The sequence below is a fragment of the Chiloscyllium plagiosum genome, unplaced genomic scaffold (assembly GCF_037043375.1).
Source record: "Chiloscyllium plagiosum isolate Xiang-an unplaced genomic scaffold, Cpla_swu_hap1 HiC_scaffold_27, whole genome shotgun sequence".
NCBI classification, from domain to species: Eukaryota; Metazoa; Chordata; class Chondrichthyes; order Orectolobiformes; family Hemiscylliidae; genus Chiloscyllium; species Chiloscyllium plagiosum.
In genome coordinates, this window is record NW_028270165.1 from 12,073,981 (window position 1) to 12,097,390 (window position 23,410).

At 44.8% G+C, this 23,410-nt stretch overlaps 1 protein-coding gene and 1 long non-coding RNA gene across 2 annotated transcripts; one reads left to right on the forward strand and one right to left on the reverse strand.

Moving 5' to 3' along the window:
* The first annotated feature begins 1,646 nt into the window (after positions 1-1,646).
* Positions 1,647-16,554, forward strand: LOC148143124 (uncharacterized). The gene is made up of 3 exons (XR_015751120.1): positions 1,647-1,762; positions 7,037-7,108; positions 14,998-16,554. It is a non-coding gene; the product is annotated as an uncharacterized LOC148143124 (long non-coding RNA).
* Positions 16,555-16,694: 140 nt separating this feature from the next.
* On the reverse strand, positions 16,695-19,306 carry LOC148143125 (uncharacterized). The gene is made up of 2 exons (XM_087974052.1): positions 19,216-19,306; positions 16,695-18,262 (listed from the first exon to the last, which is right to left on the reverse strand). Exon 2 carries the CDS (start codon positions 17,902-17,904, stop codon positions 17,056-17,058), a length of 849 nt encoding a protein of 282 aa, XP_087830178.1. The 5' UTR covers positions 17,905-18,262; positions 19,216-19,306; the 3' UTR covers positions 16,695-17,055.
* Between the last annotated feature and the right edge of the window lie 4,104 nt (positions 19,307-23,410).

The window sequence follows — 23,410 nt, forward strand, 5'->3', positions numbered from 1 at the left end:
AGTCTTACTAAGATCAGCCTAAATTCGACAACTGCATGATGCATCTCGGGCCATAGTCTGGGGTGTGGATTACCAGGTGCTGGGGATTTGCAAACTTTTAATCCCATCAATTTCTCCAACACCATTTCCCTACGACTACTCAGTTCCTTCAGTTCTGCTCTCAATGGATCATGTGTTCCCCAACATTTTGGGGACGTTATTTGTGCCCTCCTTTTGTGATTATATCAGCAACCTATGTGGTTAATTGGTCTGCCATCTTTGTTCCACATGAGAACTTTGCCTGTTTCTAATTGTAATTGTTTTCACCAATCCTTTTCTTTCCCCCCTTCACATACCCCATTTTCCCCTTTTAATCAATCCTTTTGTTGAAACCTGAACTGCTCCCAGTCTTCAGACTAGCTGCTTTTTGTTAGCTAATTTGTATGCCACTTCTTTGGATCCAGTCCTGTTCATAATATTCTTTGTTCGCTGTGGCTGGGCCACCTTTTGTTTTATTTTTCAGACAGGATGGAACAACTATTGCAGTTGCTCCAGGTGCTATCTAAATGTTTGTCATTTCTTTCAATAATGTGCCCTCGTTTGTTGCAGCCTTTTTGTGCCTGTAATTTCCTTGCTTTAGATTTAAGTCCCCAGTCTCAGTATCAACTCTGTTGCTCTCCAACGTAATGGAAAATTCTCACTCAGTTCTTCACTCTTCCGCAAGGGACCTCTCACAGCTACATTGCCAATTATTCCCTTCTCATGAAGGAATTAACATTTTGGAATTAAATTGCCATTAGCCAACAGAACCATTGCAATTTTTGGGAGATTGTGTGCAATTCGGGTCTCCCTCCTATTGGAAAGATGTTGTGAAGCTGGAAAGGGTTCAGAAAAGATTTACAATGATGTAGCCAGGAGGTTTGAGTGATAGCGAGAGGCCAAATAGACTGGGGCTATTCCCCCTTGCGCGCCGGAGGCTGAGAGGTGACCTTATAGACGTTTATAAAATCATGAGAGGCATGGATAGGGTAAATAGACAAGGCCTTTTCCTTGGGATGGGAGAGTCCAGAGCTAGAGGGTAACAGGTTCAGGGTGAGGGCTGTGGGATGGGGGTGCAGATTTAAAAGGGACCTTGGGCATCTTTTTCATTCAGAGGGTGGTGCTTGCAACGAATGAGCTACCAGAGAAAGTGGTGGAGGCTGGTACAATTACAGCATTTAAAAGGCATCTGGATGGGTATATGAATTGGAAGGGTATAGAGGAATAGAAGCCAGGTGCCAGCAAACGGGGTGATATTAATTTGGGATATCTGGTTGGCGTGGACAAGTTGGACTGAGAGTTTCTGTGCTGTATATCTTTAATTCTGGCTATCCACTAGATATTTGCCACGTCTGTATGTTCAGTCTTTCTCTGGTGTCGGTGTCAAAGCCTTAATATCTCATTCCACTCCCACCTCCTGGGATGTTAACCATTTCGTGTCTGTTTTTTTCTCAAGAAGCTGTATTGCAAGTTCAACCTGAATTTACACTTGTTTTACTCCCCAGAATCAGACCTGCTCATTCTCAGCAATATCCCAATGTTGTTGTGAAAGATATTAACTTTCAGGTGGAGTTATCCAAATTTCAGTGATGTCAGTCCTGACGTTTTTGCTTTTCTGCCCCTATAAGATACTGAATCAGCACCTTCAGGAGAATTAGTTAGAGCAGAGTGAGAACAGAAGGGGAGAGAGAGTGGGATGGTGCTTTCAAATTTATGAAATAACAAAAGAAAAGAATGTTCAACGGCAAGTAAAATTCCTTGTTCTGAATTTCTACCCTGGACTAACAGTGACGACTTTTGTAATCTCTTTTAACAGAATATTTGAAGATCTGAAGACGGAAGTTTCAACATCAGCAGATGAAGGGCTTATGCCCGAAACAGACTTTGCTGCTCCGCAGATGCTGCCTGACCTGCTGTGTTTTGCCAGTGCCGCACTTTCCGACTCTGACTATCCAGTGTCTGCAATCCTCACTTTGATATCAATGTCTGACAGTCATTCAATCCATTGAGACCGCAACAATTTTCAACTATGGATCTATGAGAATGAGCAAAGCTTTTGGTTCCTGCTTGAGTGCGTTTTCAGTATCAGTGGGACTGGATGAGAGACCCTACTGTTGCAGCGCACTGAGTGTTCAGCCTGAAACAGATATACGGGCCTGGAAAGTGGAATTCACAGCAGGAAGGGCCTGTACACAATTTTGTGTGCAGCTGAAGCTTTAGCCATGAAGAAACCCGAGGAATTCTGCCCTGTGGAGAAACCGTGGAAGTGTGGCAACTGCGGGAAAGGCTTCTGTTTCCTGTCTGTGTTGGAGACTCATCGGCGCAGTCACACTGGGGAGAGGCCGTTCTCCTGCCCTGAGTGTGAGAAGGGCTTCGTCAATTCCTCCAACCTACTGACCCACCAGCGGGTCCACACGGGGGAGAGGCCGTTCACCTGCCCCGCGTGCAGAAAGGGCTTTACCCAGGCCTCTGCCCTGCTGAGGCACCAGTGGGTCCACACGGGAGAGGCCCTTCAGTTGCCCCATGTGTAGGAAGGGCTTTATCTGGGCTTCCAACCTACTGACCCACCAGCGGGTCCACACAGGGGAGAGGCCCTTCCCCTGCACCAAGTGCGGGAAGGCCTTCAGCCATTCCTCAGACAGGCTGAAACACAAGCAGGTCCACACTGGGGAGAGAACCTTCAGTTGCCCCGAGTGTGGGAAGGCCTTCAGCGATTCCTCCAACCTGCTGAGACACCGGTGGGTCCACACCAGGGAGAGGCCGTTCAACTGCTCTCACTGTGGGAAGGGCTTCACCCGCTCCTCCCACCTGCGGAGGCACCAGAGAGTTCATGTGCCATTGCAAGGGGATTGAAGGAGTGATGACAGAGTACCGTTATTGACTGGATTATCAACCCAGTTCCGGAGACTCCCGGGTTCGAATCCCGCTGAGTCAGATGGCGGAATTGGAATTTGGTCAGAAATCTGGGTTCAGAATCTAATGATGAAACTGTTTTCATGGGTGGGGGGAGCTGGAGAAAACCCCCATCTGATTCACTCATGTCCTTTTTAGGGAAGGAAACTGCCATTGTGGGAAAGGATTCACTCAGTCAGGGCAGGAGAACGGCCTCTCCCCGGTGTGACTGCGCCGATGAGTCTCCAACACAGACGGGAAACAGAAGCCTTTCCCGCAGTTGCCACACTTCCACGGTTTCACCACAGGGCGGGATTCCTCGGGTTTCTTCATGGCTAAAGCTTCGGCTGCACACAAAATTGTGTACAGGCCCTCCCTGCTGTGAATTCCTCTTTCCAGGCCCGTATATCTGTTTTAGACTCCACACTCAGTGCGCTGTAACAGTAGGGTCTCTCATCCAGTCCCACTGATACTGAAAACCAGCTGCATCCTTTACCCGGTCTGGCCTTTGCGTGACTCCAGACCCATAGCAGTGTGGTTGACTCTACACTGCCACCCCCAGCAAATGAGTGGGGAGCAATGTACTTGGATAGAGGGTGTGGGTTGAAATTGCTGAGTGAGGCAATACAGGTTAAGGCTGTACCAAGGATCCAATTACAAAGGGACAGCTTGGTGCTGACCAATAGTAAAGAAAGTGGGGGGTGGGAGGAGTGTGAGCACTTGGGCCTTGAGCTGTTGAAAAGAAAAAGCTACATTCTCAACACCTTTTTGCTGGGGGGGGATCTGCAGTTGTAACAAAGTTAGGTCGCAGTAAAGGTTACCTGAATTTACTGAAGGGCTCAGACTCTCATTGAATTGATTTATTGTCACGTGCGCCGCGATACAGTGAAAGGCTTTGTCTTGTGAGCAGTACAGGCAGATCACAGAGTTAAGTAGCAAAGATATGTAAATAATAAATAAACAGCTGCAAAAACAAAAACACAGGTCCAGGTGAATGTTAAGAGTTTGAGAGTCCATTCAGTATTCTAACGACAGTGTGGTAGGAACTATTTCAAAACCGGCTGGTGTATGTGATCAGGTTTCTGTACTATCCACCCCAACGGTAGAGGTTGAAGAAAAACATTGCCCGGCTGTGATAGGTCTTTGAGAATGCTGGCGGCCTTTCCTTGACAGTGGGCCTGATAGATGGATGATATAGATGGGAGGTTGACCTTTGTGATTGTCTGGGCTAAGTTCACCACTCTGTGTAATTGTCTCTGATTTTGAATGGTACATTTGAAAGCTTTGACCTCCAAGAGGTTTTTGTGTTAAAGCTGCTCATTTCTTTCAGCCTCCTGCACTAAGTTTCCAATGTCATGTATCAGATGGAGCAGTGAATGACTAGCTAATATCATTGAAATTGTAAATTTTTCAGGAGTGCGGTTACTGCGTCATTTCATCAGCATCGTAATGTTTACAGACAGCACCGGGAGGTATGGGCTGTCTCCACTAGAAATGATGTGGAGGAGCCAGTGTTGGACTGGGGTAGACAAAGTTAAAAACACAACACCAGTTATAGTCCAATAGGTTTATTTGGAAGCACTAGCTTTCAGAGCGCTGCTCTTCATCGGGTAGCTGTAGAACAGGATCATAAGACACAATTTATAGCAAAAGATCACAGTGTCATGCAACTGATGGGATATATTGAACAAACCTAGAATGATAGTAAGTCTTTCATCTTTTAGAATGGGTTGCAGGTTTCAGTTCATTCATATGTAAACCCCAGAACTACTTTTAAGTCCCCATTCTCAAATGTTTTATAAAGGTTTTATAAAAATAGGAGACATCTCAGCTCATATAATGCATGAAAGGTGTGAGGTTCAAGTCTGTCTGTATCCCACTCTTGTTTGAATCAGACTGGTTCGATTTCCAAAGTAGGAATTTATAAAATATTACATGGATTAACTGCCTGCAGATTGTGCACTTTTTGAGGAAAATTGAATGTATCTGCAAATGCACATTCACCCCATAGACTATTATCTGTGTGTGAGTGTGTGTGTTTGCATGTGTGCATGCTTGGTAAAGTGTGAGTGTGATTGGAGTATAAGTCTGTAAGAGGGTGAGTATTTTGGTTGGGGTGAGTGGTGCATATGTGTGTGTGTCTGAGAGACAGCATGTTTATGACAGAGTTGTGTATAAAAGCGAGGGGTTGCATTTTGCTAAAACAAGGGCAGGACTTGTACAGGTAATGGTAGGGCACTGGGTCGTGTTGTAGAACAGAGAGACATGGTGGCTTTCAGGTACATTGTTCTTGAAAGGTGCATTGCTGGGACACAGGATGGTTAAGAAGGCATTTAGCAGCATTGCCTTCATTGTTCACACCGTTAAGATGGGAGTTGGGACATCATGTTGAGGATGTCCAGGATGTTGGTGAAGCCACTTTGAGTACTGAGTACAGTTCTGGTCACCCTGTAATAGGAAGAATACTATTGGAGGGGGTTTGGAAAACATTTTACAGGATGTTGCCAGGACTGGAGGGATTGAGTTATAAGGAGAGACTGGGACTTTTTTCAGTGGAGTGCAGGAGGTTGAGGGGTGACCTTATTGAGACTTAGAAAATCATGAGTGGTGTCGGTAAGACAAATAGCAAAAATAGCGACGAGCATGTACGGTTACGTCAAGCTACAGGAGAACACAATTGTGGCTCTACTCTTTTTTTTTCCCTATTGGCATTTGACCACTTAAAATCTGTCAGTAACAGCAGCATCTGCAGAGCATACTGCACATGCTCCTCGGTGTCAGCAAGGTCTGTGCGGGTTAGCCAGTGTCAGCAAAAACTGCATGCTCATCGCTGTCCCCGGAAACGGCTCGCGACCTTCATGGACCAAAGGAGAGCATTGGCGGATTGGAAGGAAACTTATCCTCCTGGCAATCAGAGCACCCCTACTGTCTGAATGTGGAAGGTGGACCATGTCCTTCTGAAGCTGCTGCTGTTCCTCTCTCTCTAAATGAAGATTGAGGTTCACCCCAGACTAACTTCCTTCCTTTGTCCAACAACTGTGAGTATGGCACTCTTTTCTCACCCTCGTTTTCCATTTATTTTTCATTCAGGGCCTCAGTTGTTGACTTGCAGCAACTGAAACGGAAGAGAGTGAATCTGGGGGGCGAGGGGCAGACTCTGGAAATGTTGGAGAAATGACTACTGCAGATGCTGAAGATCAGAGTCGAGAGTGTGGTGTTGTAAAAGCACAACAGGTCAGGCAGCATCAAGGGAGAGTATGAAGGAATGGAGACTTTCAGCTTCTGTGGAATGAAAGAAAAAGAGTTCACTATAAATTAGAATTGATCAGATAGGCCAATGGGAGATGGAGTTTAATTTAGAGAAATACATTTTGGTCAAGCAATCCAGACAGGACTGACAGGGGAGTGTTGCAGAATAAAGAGATCTTGAAGTGCTGGTTCATACTTCATTGAAAATGGAGTCTCGGGTAGACAGAATAGTGAAGGCAGTGTTTGGTATGCTTTCCATTATTGGTCACAGCATTGAGTATGGGAGGTCACGTTGTGGCTGTGCAGGACATTGGTTAAGCCACATTTGGAATGCTGCATCCACCTCTTGTCTCCTTTCTATCGGAAAGATGTTGTGAAACTTTGAAAAGGATCAGAAAAGATTTACAAGGCTGTTGCCAGAGTTGGAGGGTTTCAGCTACAAGGAAAGGCTGAGTAGGCCAGGGATATTTTATCTGGAGGGTCAGAGGCTTATAGAGGTTTATAAAATTATGAAGAGCAAGGATAGGATAAATAGACAAGGTCGTTTCCCTGGAGTCAGTGGCGGGGGGGAGGGGGGGGATCTAGAGACATAGGTTTTCAGTGAGAGGGGAAAGATATAAGAATTCTGAGAGGCAACTTTTCCACGCAGAGTGTGGTGCATTTAAGGAGTAAGCTGCCAGAGGAAGTGGTGGACACTCGTACAATTGCAACATTTAAAAGCATCTGGATAGGTTTATGAAAAGGAAGCGTTTGGAGGGATATGGGCCAGGTGCTGGTAAGTGGGACTAGATTGGGTTAGGATATCTGCTCCGCATGGACAGGTTCGAGTGAAGGGTCTGTTTCTATGCTGTACATCTATGACTCTATTTGATTACAGATGCTGCTCCTCTCTCTGAATGAAGATTGAGCTTCACCCCAGACTGCAACTTTCTTCCTCTGTCCAACATCTGTGAGTACAATACTCTCTTTTCTCACCCACTTTTTCAATTTATTTTTCATTCTGGGGTTCAATTGTTGACTTTCAGCAACTGAATGGAAAGGGAGTGAATCCAGGGAGGGGACAGACTCTGGAACAGTTGGTCCAGGCCTGTGTCTTGATTGACAATATAGACAGTCAGGAGGCTGGAAGAACACAGCAAGTCAGGCAGCATCAGGTGGTGGAGAGGTGTTTCTTCCGGATGGGGGATGGGTGTAGAACAAGATGCAGATAAAGGGGTGCCGGGAGCAAGGTGTTGAAGTGGGGATTGGTGAAGACCGAGGGTCCAACCTGATGGTCGATGGGAGGAAGGAATCTGGTTGGTGGCAGGGAAGAGTGAATGGGAGGGGCAGAGGCCGTGAAGGGAGTTGGGGGATGGGAGGGGAGAAATTAGACAACTCCAGGTGGAAGATGAGGTGTTCCTCCAATTTGTGGATTGGATCGTTGTGGCAATGAAGGAGGCCAAAGTTGGTCATGTCAGAAAGGGAGAGGGAAGAGGAATTAAAATGGGTGGCCTCTGCAGACCCTCTTGCCCTTACTTGTTTTAGCAAAATGCAACCGCTGGCTTTTATCCACACCTCTCTTATGCACATACTCTCTGACACACGCACATCCCCAATACTCACCCTCACATAGGCTGATACTCCATAACACACACTTCACCAAGCAAGCACGCATGCAAAAACACACACGCACAAACTCACATGGAGACACCTGTGCTGCCCTGCATAGTTTGCAGAAATCTCTTCTCTCCAGAGAATCCCCACAGCGTGGAAGCAGGTTACTCGACCCAACGAGTCCACCCAACCTTCCAGAAAGTAACTCCCCTACCCCCATTTCTCTACATTCACCCCTGACTCATGCACCTAACCTGGACATCCCTGGGCACTATGGGTAATTTGAGCATAGCCAATCCACCCTAACCTGGACAAAGTTAAAAATCACATAACACCAAGCTATTTGGAAGCACTGGCTTTCGGCACGAAACTCTCTCATCAAGTGGTTGTGAAGAATAAGATCATAAGGGACAGAATTTATGGAAAAACATTGCAGTGTCCTGCCACTGAAATGATATATATTGAGCAAACCTGGATTGTTAAGTCTTTCATCTTTTCAAATGGGTTGCAGGCCTCATTAATATGTAAATTTACAACTTCCTGTAAGGCACTTCTCAACATAACTTAACTTAAGGTTTTGTAACAAAAGATGACATCTCAGCTCAGACAATGCATTAAATGTGTGAGGTCAGAGTTCAAACCTTGAATCAAACTGGTTCTATTTCCAAAGTCAAATTTACAAAATATTATATGTATTGACTGCCTGCAGACTGTGCATTTTTAAGCAAAATAGGATGTATCTGCAAATAAAAATTCACCCCCATGGACTTCTGTGTGTAAGCGCGCGTGAGAGAGAGAAAGTCTACTTCCATGCTGTACGTGTCTATCTCTATTTGATAAGATGCTTCATTTCTGGTGTAAATATTGTAAATCATAGCTGGGTACTAACAGTTCGATGTAAGGGAGAGAGGATCCTCAAGTTGGACACAATCAGAATCCTGGGAGAGCCCTATTTCTGGTTTGCTTCCTAATGAACAGACATTAAGCACTTGCACCTATTTATTTCTCATGTTGTTTCATTTTTCTTGTTTGATTCCCTGCTATGATGACACTTTTGTCTCTGGTTAGTTGAGAGACTGGGAGATTGTGCACTGGGCTTTGATTGACTGACTTTACACCTTCTGGAACAATAAAATATTCAAAGAGGGGGTGGGGGTCAAAGCTTCAGCAGAAATCCAGTAAAGCTGAGAACAGACTGACATCTTAATCAGTGGGAACAGGGAGATCAGAGGACAGAGAAATGAGGACCTGAAATCAGAGCGGACACCAGACTACCCTGTGGTCAGTGCTTTGATTAGCAATGGCAACCCTCTACCTTTACCTAGCTTCCAACTTGACTACCACCTCGATATTCAGGATCCAATCCTTGTCATCCTGAAGCCATGTTTCTGTAAGGAGCCTCAGATCATAATTATTCTCTTCAATGTGTGCAGACAATTCATTTACTTTTGTTACAGTGCAGAAACACCACTTTTTGTTTCCACTTTTGTGATCATTCAGAATCCAGTTTTGATTGCTGGTATATTTACTCTCCTTGTCCCTTTCTATCATTCTCTGATGTTAATTTCCCACATCACTACATTGCTCACCAACCTTGATTTGGATTGGCTATGCTAAATTGCCCATAGTGTCCAGGGATGTGCAGGTTAGGTGGGTTAGCCATGGGAAATGCAGGGTTATTGTTTCATAGTAATAGAAGAAGGAGCAGGCCATTTGGCCCATCTAGCCTGCTCCGCCATTCATTAAAATAATGGTAAAACTGTCTATTGTCTCAGCTCCTCCTCCCTGCATTATCCCAACTGTCCTTAATTAACCTACCATGCAAAAACCTAACCAACTGTGTCTTCAATATACTTAATGAGGCTGTCTCTACTGCTTCCTCGGGCAGAGAATTCCATAGATTGACTACTATCCAGGAAAAATAGTTCCTCCTCATCTCTGTCCGAAATCCAGTCCTCCACATTATGTGGCCTAGTCTCATCCACCAGCAGAAATGTCTGGATAGGATAGGGTTTCATCCCTACAGTGCAGTGAATTCCCACTTTCCTACAAAGTTCTGTACATAACTGGATATTAATCTACCTACATCTAGGTGGATAGGCTGGGACTTTTCTCACTGGAGCACAGGAGGTTGACAGGTAACCTTAGAGATTTATAAATCATGAGGGGGGGAGATGAGGTGAATAGTGGGTGTCATTCCCCACGGGTGGGGATTTTAAGATTAGAGAGCAAACTTTGAAGGTGAGAGGAGAAAGATTTTTAAAAAGACTTGAGGAGCAGCATTATTTTTTTAAAGAGTGGTTTGTGTGTGGAATGAACATCCCGACACAGTGGTGGATGCAGGTACACGAACAACATTTAAAAGACATTTGGATAAGTACATGAAAAGGAAAGGTTCAGAGGGAGATGGGCCAAACACAGGCAGGTATGACTAGTTCAGTTTGAGAACATAGTCAGCATGGATTAGTTGGACTGAAGGGTCTGTTACTATGCTGTATGACTCTGTAACTGTTCTGTACTGGTCTTAAAAGCCATTTTCTCACCTTCCCCCATAAATATCCTCCTCTTTGTTGTTCAAAAATCAGATGAACTCAGCCTTGAATATATTCAATGATCCCCTAACTGCAGGCAGGCATCCCCACTTCTGAACTCATTTCCACTTGCTAATATACCACTTGCATTGCTCGCTGCACCTGACAACTGGCATTTACTGTTGTAGAAGGATGCTGAGGCCCCTTTGTACATCCACACGTCATTCCTGATGAAGGGCCCGTGCCCGAAACGTCAACGCTCCTGCTCATCGAATGTTGACTGAGCATTTCCAGCACCACACCTTTCGACTCTGATCTCCAGCATTTGCTGTCCTCACTTTCTCCATATTCCAATATGTTACCATTTAAACAATGCACCTCTTTTCTACTTTTTTTTTAACACCGCAAAGGTTCTAACTTCACATTAGGGTACTGTATTTGCCATGTGTTTGCCAATTGTGGTCTTCGGGAGACAAAGGGTAAACGTGGGGAATGGTTCGCCGAGCGTCACAGCTGGGTCTGCAGAGGCTGACCGCACCTCCCAATCACCACCCATTTTAATTCCCATTCCCACTCCCTTTCTGACATGACCATCTTAGGCCGCCTCCATTACCACAACAAACCAAACCACAAATTGGAGGAACACCACAACATCTTCCACCTGGGCAGCCTACAGCCTGGAGGACTCAACACTGAGTTCTCCAATTTCAAATAACCTCTTTCCCCACTCCTCAAATCCCTTCCCAGGCTCTTCCCCACCCCCACCCCTCCTTGCCACCAACCAGATTCCGTCCTCCCAGTGACCAACCAGTTTGTACCCTCTACTTGTCTCCACCTATCGCCAATTCACCACCCTGCTCCCAGCACACCCTTGTTCTGCAGCTCTCCCAACACCCACCCCCAGTCCTGAACAAGGGTGACACCCAAAGCAAGGAACATGCACAATGCTTGTTGACACAGAGGAACGTATGCAATATGCTCAGTGGTGATGCTAGTATTATTGACAGATTTTGAAGTGTCCAAATGCCAATAGGAGAAAAAAAAGGTGGTAGAACAACTTTTTTCCCCATCTGGCTCGATATTTTGTGGCTTTTCCGTCTTGTCTGGCTGCTCAACTTTCTTATGTCTTTTCCCTTGTGTAGGGGGTGAAGGTCTGCACGAGAGGGCCTAGGTTCAGGGTGAGAGCCGAAAGATAATAAAGGGTACCTAAGGGGCAACGTTACCGTGCAGAGGGTGGTGCGTGAATGGAATGAGCTGCCCGAGGAAGTGGTGGAGGCTGCTACAATTAAAGCACTTAAAAGGTCTCTGGATGGTGAGACATATAGGAAGGGCTTAGAGGCATGAGCCAAGTGCTGGCAAATGGGACCGGATTAATTTAGGATATCTGGTTGGCATGGACTGGTTGGACTGAACGGTCTGTTTCCGTGCTGTACATCTCTACCATTCTAAATAATAAAATGTATACTTTGACAAATTACAAACTATATCCATGTTAATAAGGCTCAGTACACCACACACTTCACTAACCATTCTCAACAGGTCCTGCCCCTTCAATGACTGAGGAACATCCGCCTCCAGAATGCTCACCGGCTCCTGCCTGCTGTACAGCCGGCCGGTGTGGCTGTGACACAGCAGCTGCGCCAGGAAGGCGGCGGTGCCCAGTGACGGGTGTCTGCCCCGGGCCGCACGGCGCCATTTTCCTAACGGCCGCCCCTTCTCCTCCCAACCGCCTTCACCCCCGCGTGACGTCTGCACGGGGGGATGGGCGGGGCCGGGGAGCCTCACCGTCACCAAGCAACAGCCACCTCGCACTACAACTGCTGCTCCCTGAAGCGGGAAATCTGCATTTTAAAAGGGACATGGACATTTAACGGGCTATTTCTGCAAATAGATTGAAATGGACAAAATTACATTTCAAAGGGATGTAGGCACATTCAAAGGGATATCTTAATATGCAAAATGTCGCAGTCATATCAAAATGAATCTACATTTCGAAGAGACGTTGCCCTATTTATAAGTAGAAATGATGCTTTAAGAGACAGTCATATCTAAAGGGGTAAAGATACATTAACGAGGGGCAAGATTGCGCTTAGAGGAACACAACACATTTAAAGGGCATAACTACATTTGAAGGGGCATTTTTATATTTAAAAAGACACATTGAAATCTCATAATTAAAAGTACATGGTAATATTTAGAAAGCGTGACCACATTCGAAATAGTGCAGCCACTTTATAAGAAAAGGGATTTGGGCTGGGGGGCGGGGGGTAAGATTTAATTTTTAAGAAAATAAGCAAGTTATTACGATTTGGAATGATCTTGAAGGGGTGATGGCACCAGTAAGTGGCAAAAGTTAATACAAAATTCTTGAACAGAAAATGATTCCAGATATATGTGGATGCAGGGAAATAATTCAACAAAAGAGCCATTACAAATTTATGGAGCAAACAATAACCTTTTGAGAGATATAAATTGGAGCATCAATATTTAAGTAGGATTGTTCACAACTGAATGACATTACCAGACTGAAAATTCACAGCCTAAAAAATGTTTTGGCATTTGATGAAGTTATTTGGGCAATAGCAAATGAAATATCAAAGAAATACAAAGTTATAAGGAGGGATACATATCTTGTTTAACCAAATACAATGGCAGTGCAGAGAATTTCAGAAATGCGCAATAAATATTCACAGTGTACCCCTTATTCAACTCATTCAAGAATTTCAAATTGTGTTTGAGGCAATTCAATGGTAAATGGCAACATTTGTTTGTTAATACACTCACCATAAATTGTGAATATGATTTTGATAAAAATAATCTGGTTAATCCCAAATGGAGCAATTAAGTGCAAAGTTACTTTCAACCATTTAATAAAACACTGTATTTTCATATGAAATAAAATTTGCAATGTTATAAAATCTTTACAAAGGCGGCACGGTGGCACAGTGGTTAGCACTGCTGCCTCACAGCGCCAGAGTACCGGGTTCAATTCCCGCCTCAGGCGACTGACTATGTGGCGTTTGCACGTTCTCCCCGTGTCTGCGTGGGTTCCCTCCGGGTGCTCCGGTTTCCTCCCAAAGTCCAAAGATGTGCAGGTCAGGTGAATTGGCCATGCTAAATTGCCTGTAGTGTTAGGTTAGGGGTATGGGTGGGTTGCGCTTCGGCGGGTCAGTGTGGACTTGTTGGGCCGAAGGGCCTGTTTCCACACTGTAAAGGAATCTAATCTAAAGGAATCTAATCTAATATTAAACAAAATAGCTTTCCTGGGTGTCAATATTTACAACAGTTATGCAACTATTATTTGGCAATTAACCAACTAATTGAAATAATTTCAGAATAAATTAGCTGTTTCATTATTATACATTGAGATATTTTAATTAAAATGTCACAAAGGAAATCTTTAACACAAAGCAAAGTTAGATAAAATACAAAAGTATCTTGCAGAATTCACTTCAAATCATATCTGTTGAATCACAAAAAGATGATGCTCAATGTACCAAATGATGGACAATCACTTGTAATGATGGAAAAAATATTGTAAAGAATGTATATCTCTCAATTATATCTTAAATGAATATTTACTCTGCCTTGGACAACAACAACTGAAAGTTTTTTTTGACAAATTGAAAACTACAATAGCAAAGCTTTAGAAAATCCACCACGGAGCCAAATCTTGAATAAAAGTTTATTTCAGGCTTCTCCAGCTTCAATTAACTGAAGAAGAAAAAAAATGCTTCTGGTTGGAGACGTGAATAAAAACGAATCAGAGGACTATGGACCAAATGCTGGCAAATGGGTCACTAGATTAATTTAGGATATTTGGTTGTCTGGACTGAAGGGTTTGTTTCTGTGCTCTACAACTCTATGACTCTATTTCTACATAGTCAGAATCAATTTCACAAAACTAGGATTAGGCCATTCATCCTTTACAGCCTGTCTTGGGCTGTGGCCTAACTACGCACGTTTCAATGCAAGTTTCAGAAAGATTTCAGCAGCTCTTTTCAAAAAGTGAACATACTTACAATGAGAATAGTTACATTGATATATTCAGAAACAATGTTAAAGATCAGTCATTTCAGAATGTCATTAAAACGTAGAGCTTTTCTAACAATAGGTGTGAATTCTGTGTGTCCCAATATCGAGTCAGACTGACATTGTTGTTTGAAAAGCTCTGCATTTAAATGACATTCTTGAAGGTAATTTAAAACAAGTTATGGGATTAATGTACCAAAGAACAGAAGCCCATTCTAAAATATGAAAGATTTAATCTAAAATTGTTTAGTGAAGGACATCTCCATGACCGTGGACTCCTTTGGCTATAAATTCTGTGATCATGACCTTACTGTCCACGACCACCTGATGAAAGAGCAGCGCTCTGAAATGGAGTGATCAGTAACAATGTCTCATTTGGATCACCCAAGGTTAGAAATGGAAGCATATCTCTTCAAGGTTACAGTGTGATTTGCTCTTTCAACGTTCTTGAAATTTAAGGTGTTCCATTGTCGGGTTCAATTCTGATCCATTAAAATCAGTATCCAGTCTCATCGGAGTGGAGAACCAACTCAACTGACGGAACAAACAAAACAACTTTTCGGTTTGCTTTTTAGATGTGACATCTTCTCTCCCCCTCCCTCTCTGGTGACCCAACAGGACTACCAGAGCTGGAAGTACCATTCTCGAAATACGATTGCTAACCTACAGTTTTCTTTTAAAGGATTTAAAAGCTGCTAGCCTGATCTCGCACAAAGCACAAAAACAGACTGTTCACCCGTGCCTGCGCAGAGGAGAAATTTCAGGAGGAACAGATCACAAAATAACAACTGTTACCAGTCCTACAACATGTGTTTCCTTGGACAAAGTTAAAAATCTCACAACACCAGGTGAAAAACCAACAGATTTATTTGGAAACACTAACGTTTGGAGCACCGCTCTTTTATCAGGTTGGTTGTGGAGAATGAGATCATGATCATGGCATTTATAGCCAAAGGACTCCAGTGTCATGGAGATGTGACATATTAAACAATTTTAGATTAAATCTTTTAGAATGGGTTTCTGCTCTTTGGCATGTTAATTCCAGAATTTGTTTTTAATTACCTTCTCAAGAAAGTCATTCAAATGCACAGCTTTTCTAACAATAGGTGTGAATTCTGTCTGGGTCCCAGTGTTGAGTCAGATGGACATTTTTCTTAGAAATGTTGTGCATTTAAATTACATTCTTGAGAAGGTATTGTTTTTAGATTAGGGTGTAGGTTAGGCTGGATTGGCCATGCTAAATTACCCTTATTGTTCAGGATATGCAAGGTAGGGTGGATTAGCTATGAGAAATATGAAGTAAGGGGGTGGGTCTGGGTGGCAATGGTGCTAAATGCCTTCGTAACCATCCAGTCTACCAGTTCTTTGCAGGTTGCATAACTATGTATCTGAACCCTCCCAGGTCTCTGTTTTAACTATACAAGTCCTGTCCTTCCTCGTTTTAGTAAAATGCAATCCCTTGCTTTTATTCATACCTCTCTCATATATGCACACCCTAACATGCTCACACACTTACAGACTTATACTCCATCACACTCACACTTTACCAAGCATGCACACACTCTTACATGCACTCTCACACACAAACTCACATGCACACACACACATAACTCTATGGAGTAAATTTGTATTGGCAGAACTATATTTGCAGATACTTTCAATTTTGCTCACAAAGCGCACAATCTACAGGCAATCAATCCATGTAATATTTTATATATTCCTACTTTAAAAACAGAACTAGTCTGATTCAAGATTGGGATACTGACAGACTCGAACCTCACAACTTTAATGTATTGTGTGAGCCGAGATGTCACTTTTTAAAAAATATATAACACCATAAATCATCTCAAGAACAGGACTTAGATGTTGTTCTTGGATTTACATATTAATGAACCGAAACCTGCAACCCATTCTAAAAGGCATCAGTTGCATGACACTATGAATTTTGCTCTAAGATTTGTGTCTTATGATCCTGCTCCACAGCTACCTGTGGAAGGACCGGCACTCCGAAAGCTCGTGCTTCTGAATAAACCTGTTGGATTATAACCTGGTCTTGTGTGATTTTTAACTTTATCCACCCCAGTCCAATACTGGCACTGCCACATCGTTTCTAGTGAACACAGCCCATACCTCCCAGTGCTGCCAGTAAACTTTACAATGCCAATGAAACAACACAGTACCTGCACTCCTGAAAAATTTACAATTTCTAATGATACTAGCTACCCATTCACCGCTCCACCCGATACACAACATTGAAAACTTAGTGCAGGAGGTTGAAAGAAATGAACAGCTTTAAAACAAAAAAACCTCTTGGAGCTCAAAGCTTTCAATGAGAGTCTGAGCCCGCGGTAAGTTCAGGTAATCTTTATTGTGACCCAACTTTGTTAAAGCTTCAGATCCCCCCAGCAAAAAGGTGTAGAAAAAGTAGCTGCTTTTTAAACAGCTCAAAGTCAAAGCGCGCATACTTCTCACACCCCCTATCCTACCTCACTTTCTTTACTGTTGGTCATCACCAAGTTGTCCTTTGTAATTGGATCCTTGGTACAGCCGTAACCTGGAGGAAGTATTGCCTCACTCAGCAATTTCACCCCACCCTAAAAACGGTTTCATCATCAGATTCTGAAATCCAGATTTCTGACCGAATTCCAATTCCATGATCTGCTGCGGCTGGATTCAAACTCAGGAGTCCCAGGAACTGAGTTGATAGTCCAGTCCCTAATGGCACTCGGTTGTTACTCCTTCAATCATCCTGCGATGGCACATGAACTCGTTGGTGCCTCCGCAGGTGGGAGGAGCGGATGAAGGCCTTCCCACACTCTGTGCAGCCGAAGGGCTTCTCCCCAGTGTGGATCCGCTGGTGGGTCTGGAGATTGGAGGAATCGCTGAACCCCTTCCTGCACTCAGGGCAGCTGAAGGGCCACTCTCCTGTGTGAACCCTCTGGTGTCTCAGCAGGATGGAGGAATTACTGAAGGCCTTCCCGCACTCTGTGCAGGGGATTGGCCTCTCCCCCATATGGATCTGCCGGTGGGTCAGCAGAGTGGTGGAACTGCTGAAGGCCTTCCTGCACAAGTTGCTCACCTGACTAAATCTCTTCCCGCACTTGGGGCAGGTGAACGGCCTCTCCCCTGTGTGAACCCGCTGGTCAGTCAGCAGGTGGGAGGAATTGCTGAAGGCCTTCCCACACTCGGGGCAGCTGGAGGGCCTCTCCCCCGTGTGGACCCGCCAGTGGGTCAGCAAGTCAGAGGAATGTCTGAATGCCTTCTTGCACTCGGAGCAAGAAAACGGCCTCTCACCAGTGTGGAGTCGCCTGTGTGTCTGGAGGTTGAAGGAATTGCTGAAGGCTATCCCGCACTCAGGACACGGGAACGGCCTCTCCCCTGTGTGGACACGCTGGTGAGTCCGCAGAGCAGAGGCCTGGGTAAAGCCCTTCCCACACTCAGGGCAGCTGAAGGGCCTGCACAGATGAGTTTCCAGGGCAGATGGGACATAGAAGCCTTTCCCACAGTCACCACACTTCCATGGTTTCTCCACAGGGCAGGATTCCTCAGGTTTTTCCATGGCCGAAGCTTCAGCCGCACACAAACGCATGTAGAGCCCCTTCGCACCGTGATTTCCTCTTAACAGGCGGTATAGCTGTTACACGCTCCACACTCAGTGCACTGCAACAGTAGGTCTCTCATCCAATCCCACCGATACTAGAAATGTACTCAAACAGGAACCAAAAAGCTTTGCTCCTTCTCACAGAATCACAGTCAAAAATCGTTGTGGTCCTGATGGATTGTGAGACAGTCAGACATTGACACCAAAGTGAGGACTGCTGACTCTGGAGAGTCACTGTCAAAAAGCACGGCACTTGAAAATTCACAGCACATCAAGTAGCATCCGAGGAGCAGGAGAGTTGACGTTACAGTTGATTTTGAAACCTCTGTCTTCAGATCTTCAAACGCTGTAAAAAGAGAATATAAAAGTCATCACTGTCAGTCCAGGGGAGAAATTCAGAACAAGCGATTCTGCTTTCTGGAGAACATTCTTTTCTTTTATTATTCCACAAAATTGAAAATGCCACCCCATTCTCTGTCTCCCCTTCTGTTCTCACTCCACTTTAACTAATTCTCCTGAAGGTGCTGATTCAGGATCTTACAGGAGCAGAAAAGCAAAAACGTCAAGACTTAGCTCTCTGAAACGCCACCTGAAAGTTAATATCTTTCACGTCATTGGCATAATGCTGAGAGTGAGCAGGTCTGATTTGGAAAGCAAAATAAAATGTGCCAATTCAGGATGAACCTGCAATGCATCTTCTTGAGGAACAACCTCAAGAAATGGTTAATGTCCCCGGGAAGGGGAGCATAATGAGACATCAAGGTATTAAAACCAACACCAGAGAGAGAAACTGAACATACTGACGTGGCAAACGTTAGTGGAAAGCCAGAGTCATATACACACAAACAGAAACAGGCACTTCAGTCAAACTCTTCTATGCTGACCAGATATCCTAAATTAATCTAGTCACATTTGCCAGCACGTGTTCCCTGGCCTCTGATCCGTTCGTATTGATACACCCGTCCAAATGCCTTTTAAATGCTGTAATTGTACCAGCCTCCACTACTGTCTCTGGCAGGTCATTCCGTACACACATTCACACCCGCCCAAACCTCGTGAAATAGTTGCCTCTTTAGGTCTCTTTTAAATCTCCACGCCGCCGCCCTCACCCTAAACCAATCACCCTCTCGTTCTGGACTCCCCCACCCCAAGGAAAAGACCATGTCTATTTACCCTATCCATGCTCCTTCTGATTTTATAAAAGTCGATAAGGTTACCCCTCAGATTCTGGCGCGGGCTGGGGAAACAGGCCCACCTTATGCTTCCGTCCCTCCTCACCCGGGCAACTCAGACACATACCTGAGTTTGCAGAGTCTGCGCCCTCCCTGGATTCACTCCACTTGCTACCAGTGAACAGATTTTCTCCCTCTTAGATTGAAGAGTTGCCCAGTGAAAGGGTTTTACTCTGAACCGAGCAGAGCCACTTCCGTGTTGTGACGTCATCGATGGGTGGAGGCGGCGGAGGGAGAGACAGGAAGGGGAGGGGCGAGAAGGGGGGACAAGAGGAGAGAGGGCGGAGCGAGGCCGGGACAGTGGGAGGAGCAAGTGTCGAGTGACGGCCTGCGAGACGGGGCGTGACGAGCGGAAGGGGCGGGGCGGGGCGAACGGCGGCTCCGCAGTGCGCCTGCTCCGGATTGATGGCCCGCACTGCCCTGCACAGTTTGCAAAAATCCTTTCCCTTCAGAGAATCCGCACAATGTAGAAGCAGGTCACCCGGCCCAATGAGACCACACCGACCCTCCGAAGGGTAACCCACCCACATCCATTCCCCTTCCCCTCCTGCCCGATATTTACCCCCCGAATAGACCTCACCTGCACATACCTGGGCACTATGGGTAATTTAACATGGCGAATCCACCCTAATCTCCACATCCCTGGACCATGTGGGGCAATGTAGCATGGCCAATCCACCCTCACCCTTCACAGATTAACTACTCTCCGGGAAAAACAGCTCCTCCTCATCTCGACCTTAAATCACTCCTCTTAATTTTATGGCTGAGTCTCATCCTCCAGCAGAAACTACTAGACAGGGCAGGGAGCTGGTGGGCGTGGGTCGGGATGGCATGCTCTTCAGAGGGGTTGACTGGCCTACTTCCACACTGTAGAGATTGAATGATTTACTGCAGTCGTGTTTGCCCCGGATCACAGTGCGCAGAACCACCCACCTTCCACCAAATCAAAAGACAAGTCCCACCCTGCCCTCTCGTATGTGTGTTATCTGTCTGCTTCATCGTTTCCAGTGAATACGGCCTAAACCCCGCTGCTGTCAATAAACTTTAAAATGCTCAGGAAACAATGAGGTATTGAAAACCGTAAGGTTTCTAATGATAACAGTGACTGATTCACTCCTTCTGATGTACAGCAGTGGAAATACAATGCTGGAGGCTGAAAGAAATGAGCAGTTTAAAACAAGAACCCACCAAACCCTTCACTCAGCTCCCCACTCAGCACACTGTACTTACTGCCGGTAAACCTTAAAGCACTTCATCCCAACAGTGCAATGAATTCCCACTTTCCACTAAAATTCTGGATGTACTCATTCACTCAGTTGCTGTCCCACAAATTAAAGATTTCACTGTAACTTGTTCTGTGCAATGAACAGAATTGATCAGGGACCTCGAAGTGAAGGAGCCATTGGGAAGTAGTGACCATAATACAATAAGCTTCAATCTGCAATTTGAGAAGGAGAGGGTACAATCGGAAGTGACAATATTTCTGTTGAATAAAGGGAACTATGGAGCTATGAGGGAGGAGCTGGCCAAAGTTCAATGGTGCAATACCTTAGCAGGGATGACAGTGGAGGAACAATGGCAGATATTTCTGTGTATAATGCAGAAGATGCAGGATCAGTTCATTCCAAAAAGGAAGACAGATCCTAGGAGGAGGCATGGGTGGCCATGGTTGACGAAGGAAGTTAAGAAACATATAAAGTTAAAAGAGAAAAAGTATAACATAGCTAAGATAAGTGGGAAAATGGAGGACTGGGAAGCTTATAAAGAACAACAGAGGCTAATTAAGAAGGAAATACACAGAGAAAAAATGAGGTACGAAGGTAAACTGGCCAAAAACATAAAGGACGATAGTAAAAGCTTTTTTAGATATGTGAAAGGCAAAAAAATGGTTAAGACTAAAATTGGGCCCTTGAAGGCAGAAACAGAGGAATATATTACGGGGAACAAAAAAGGCAGAAGAATTGAATTGGTACTTCAGATCTGTGTTCACTGGGGAAGACACAAGCAGTCTCCCTGAGGTAACAGTGGCTGAAGGACCTGAACTTAAGCGAATTTATATTGGCCATAATTTGGTGTTGGAGAGACTGTTAGGTCTGAAGGTTGATAAGTCCCCGGGGCCTGATGGTCTACATCTCAGTGTACTGAAGGAGGTGGCTCGAGAAATCGTGGATGCGTTGGTGATTATTTTCCAGAGTTCGATAGATTCGGGATCAGTTCCTGCGGATTGGAGGGTGGCTAATGTTGTACCATTTTTTAAGAAAGGTGGGAGGGAGAAAGTAGTAAATTATAGACCAGTTAGTCTGACCTCAGTGGTGGGAAAGATGCTGGAGTCTATTATAAAGGATGAAATTATGACACATCTGGATAGTAGTAACAGGATAGGTCAGAGTCAGCATGGATTTATGAAGGGGAAATCATGCTTGACTAATCTTCTGGAATTTTTTGAGGATGTAACTCTGAAGATGGACGAGGGAGATCCAGTAGATGTAATGTATCTGGACTTTCAAAAAGCTTTTGATAAAGTCCCACATAGGAGGTCAGTGAGCAAAATTAGGGCGCATGGTATTGGGGGCAAAGTACTAACTTGGATTGAAAGTTGGTTGGCTGATAGGAAACAAAGAGTAGTGATAAACGGCTCCATTTCGGAATGGGCAGGCAGTGACCAGTGGGGTACTGCAGGGATCAGTGCTGGGACCGCAGCTTTTTACAATATATATTAATGATATAGAAAATGGTATTAGTAATAACATTAGCAAATTTGCTGATGATACTAAGCTGGGTGGCAGGGTGAAATATGAGGAGGATGTTAGGAGATTACAGGGTGACCTGAACAGGTGAGGTGAGTGGTCAGATGCATGGCAGATGCAGTTTAATGTGGATAAATGTATGGTTATCCACTTTGGTGGCAAGAACAGGAAGGCATATTACTACCTAAATGGAATCAATTTCGGTAAAGGGGCAGTACAAAGAGATCTGGGTGTTCTTGTACACCAGTCAATGAAGGTAAGCATGCAGGCACAGCAGGTAATGAAGAAGGCTAATAGCATGCTGGCCTTCATAACAAGAGGGATTGAGTATAGAAGAAAAGAGGTTCTTCTGCAGCTGTACAGGGCCCTTGTGAGACCACACCTGGAGTATTATGTGCAGTTCTGGTCTCCACATTTGAGGAAAGACATTCTGGCTATTGAGGGAGAGCAGCGTAGATTCACGAGGTCAATTCCTGGAATGGCGGGACTACCTTACGCTGAAAGACTGGAGCGACTGGGCTTGTATACCCTTGAGTTTAGAAGACTGAGAGGGGATCTGATTGAGACATATAAGATTATTAAAGGATTGGACACTCTGGAGGCAGGAAACATGTTTCCACTGATGGGTGAGTGCCGAACCAGAGGACACAGCTTAAAAATAAGGGCTAGGCCATTTAGGACAGAGATGAGGAGAAACTTCTTCACCCAGAGAGTGGTGGCTGTGTGGAATGCTCTGCCCCAGAGGGCAGTGGAGGCCCAGTCTCTGGATTCATTTAAGAAAGAGTTGGATAGAGCTCTCAAGGATAGTGGAAACAAGGGTTATGGAGATAAGGCAGAACAGGATACTGATTAAGGATGATCAGCCATGATCATATTGAATGGTGGTGCAGGCTCAAAGGGCAGAATGGCCTACTCCTGCACCTATTGTCTATTGCTCCCAGTAAGGGCAAAACATCTTTGAAAGCTGCTCTGAAAGTGCTCTGACTCTTCTGCTTTCAACAAAGCTGATTAGAGTTATAAAGCATGGAAACAGACCCTTCGGCCCAGCTTGTCATGCCAACCAAATATCCTAAATTAACCTAGTCGCATTTGGCCCATATCCTTCTAAATCCTTCCTATTCATGTACCTATCCAGATGCCTTTTAAATGTTGTCATTATCTGGTAGTTTGTTACACACATGCACCATACTCTGCATGAAAATCTTGCCGGTCACGTCCCTTGTAAATCATTCCCCTCTCACCTCAAACATATGCCCTCTGTTTTGGACTCCCCTACCCTGGGAAAAAGTGCTTGGGTATTTACCCTATCCATGCCCCTCATAAACATCTATAAGATCACCCCCATAGCCTCCAATTCTCCACGGAAAATATCCCTGGCCTCTTCAGCCTCTCACTGTAGGTCACAAGCATGGCAACAGACTTGTAAATCTTCTCCAACCACTTCCAAAGTTTCACAACCTCTTTGCTATAGCAGGGAGACCAGAACTGAACACAGTATTCCACAAGTGGCCTAAA

What these genes read in the sequence shown, in the direction of transcription:
- LOC148143125 (XM_087974052.1), bottom strand. Translation starts at nt 17,904, where the DNA reads ATGCGTTTGTGTGCGGCTGAAGCTTCGGCCATGGAAAAACCTGAGGAA.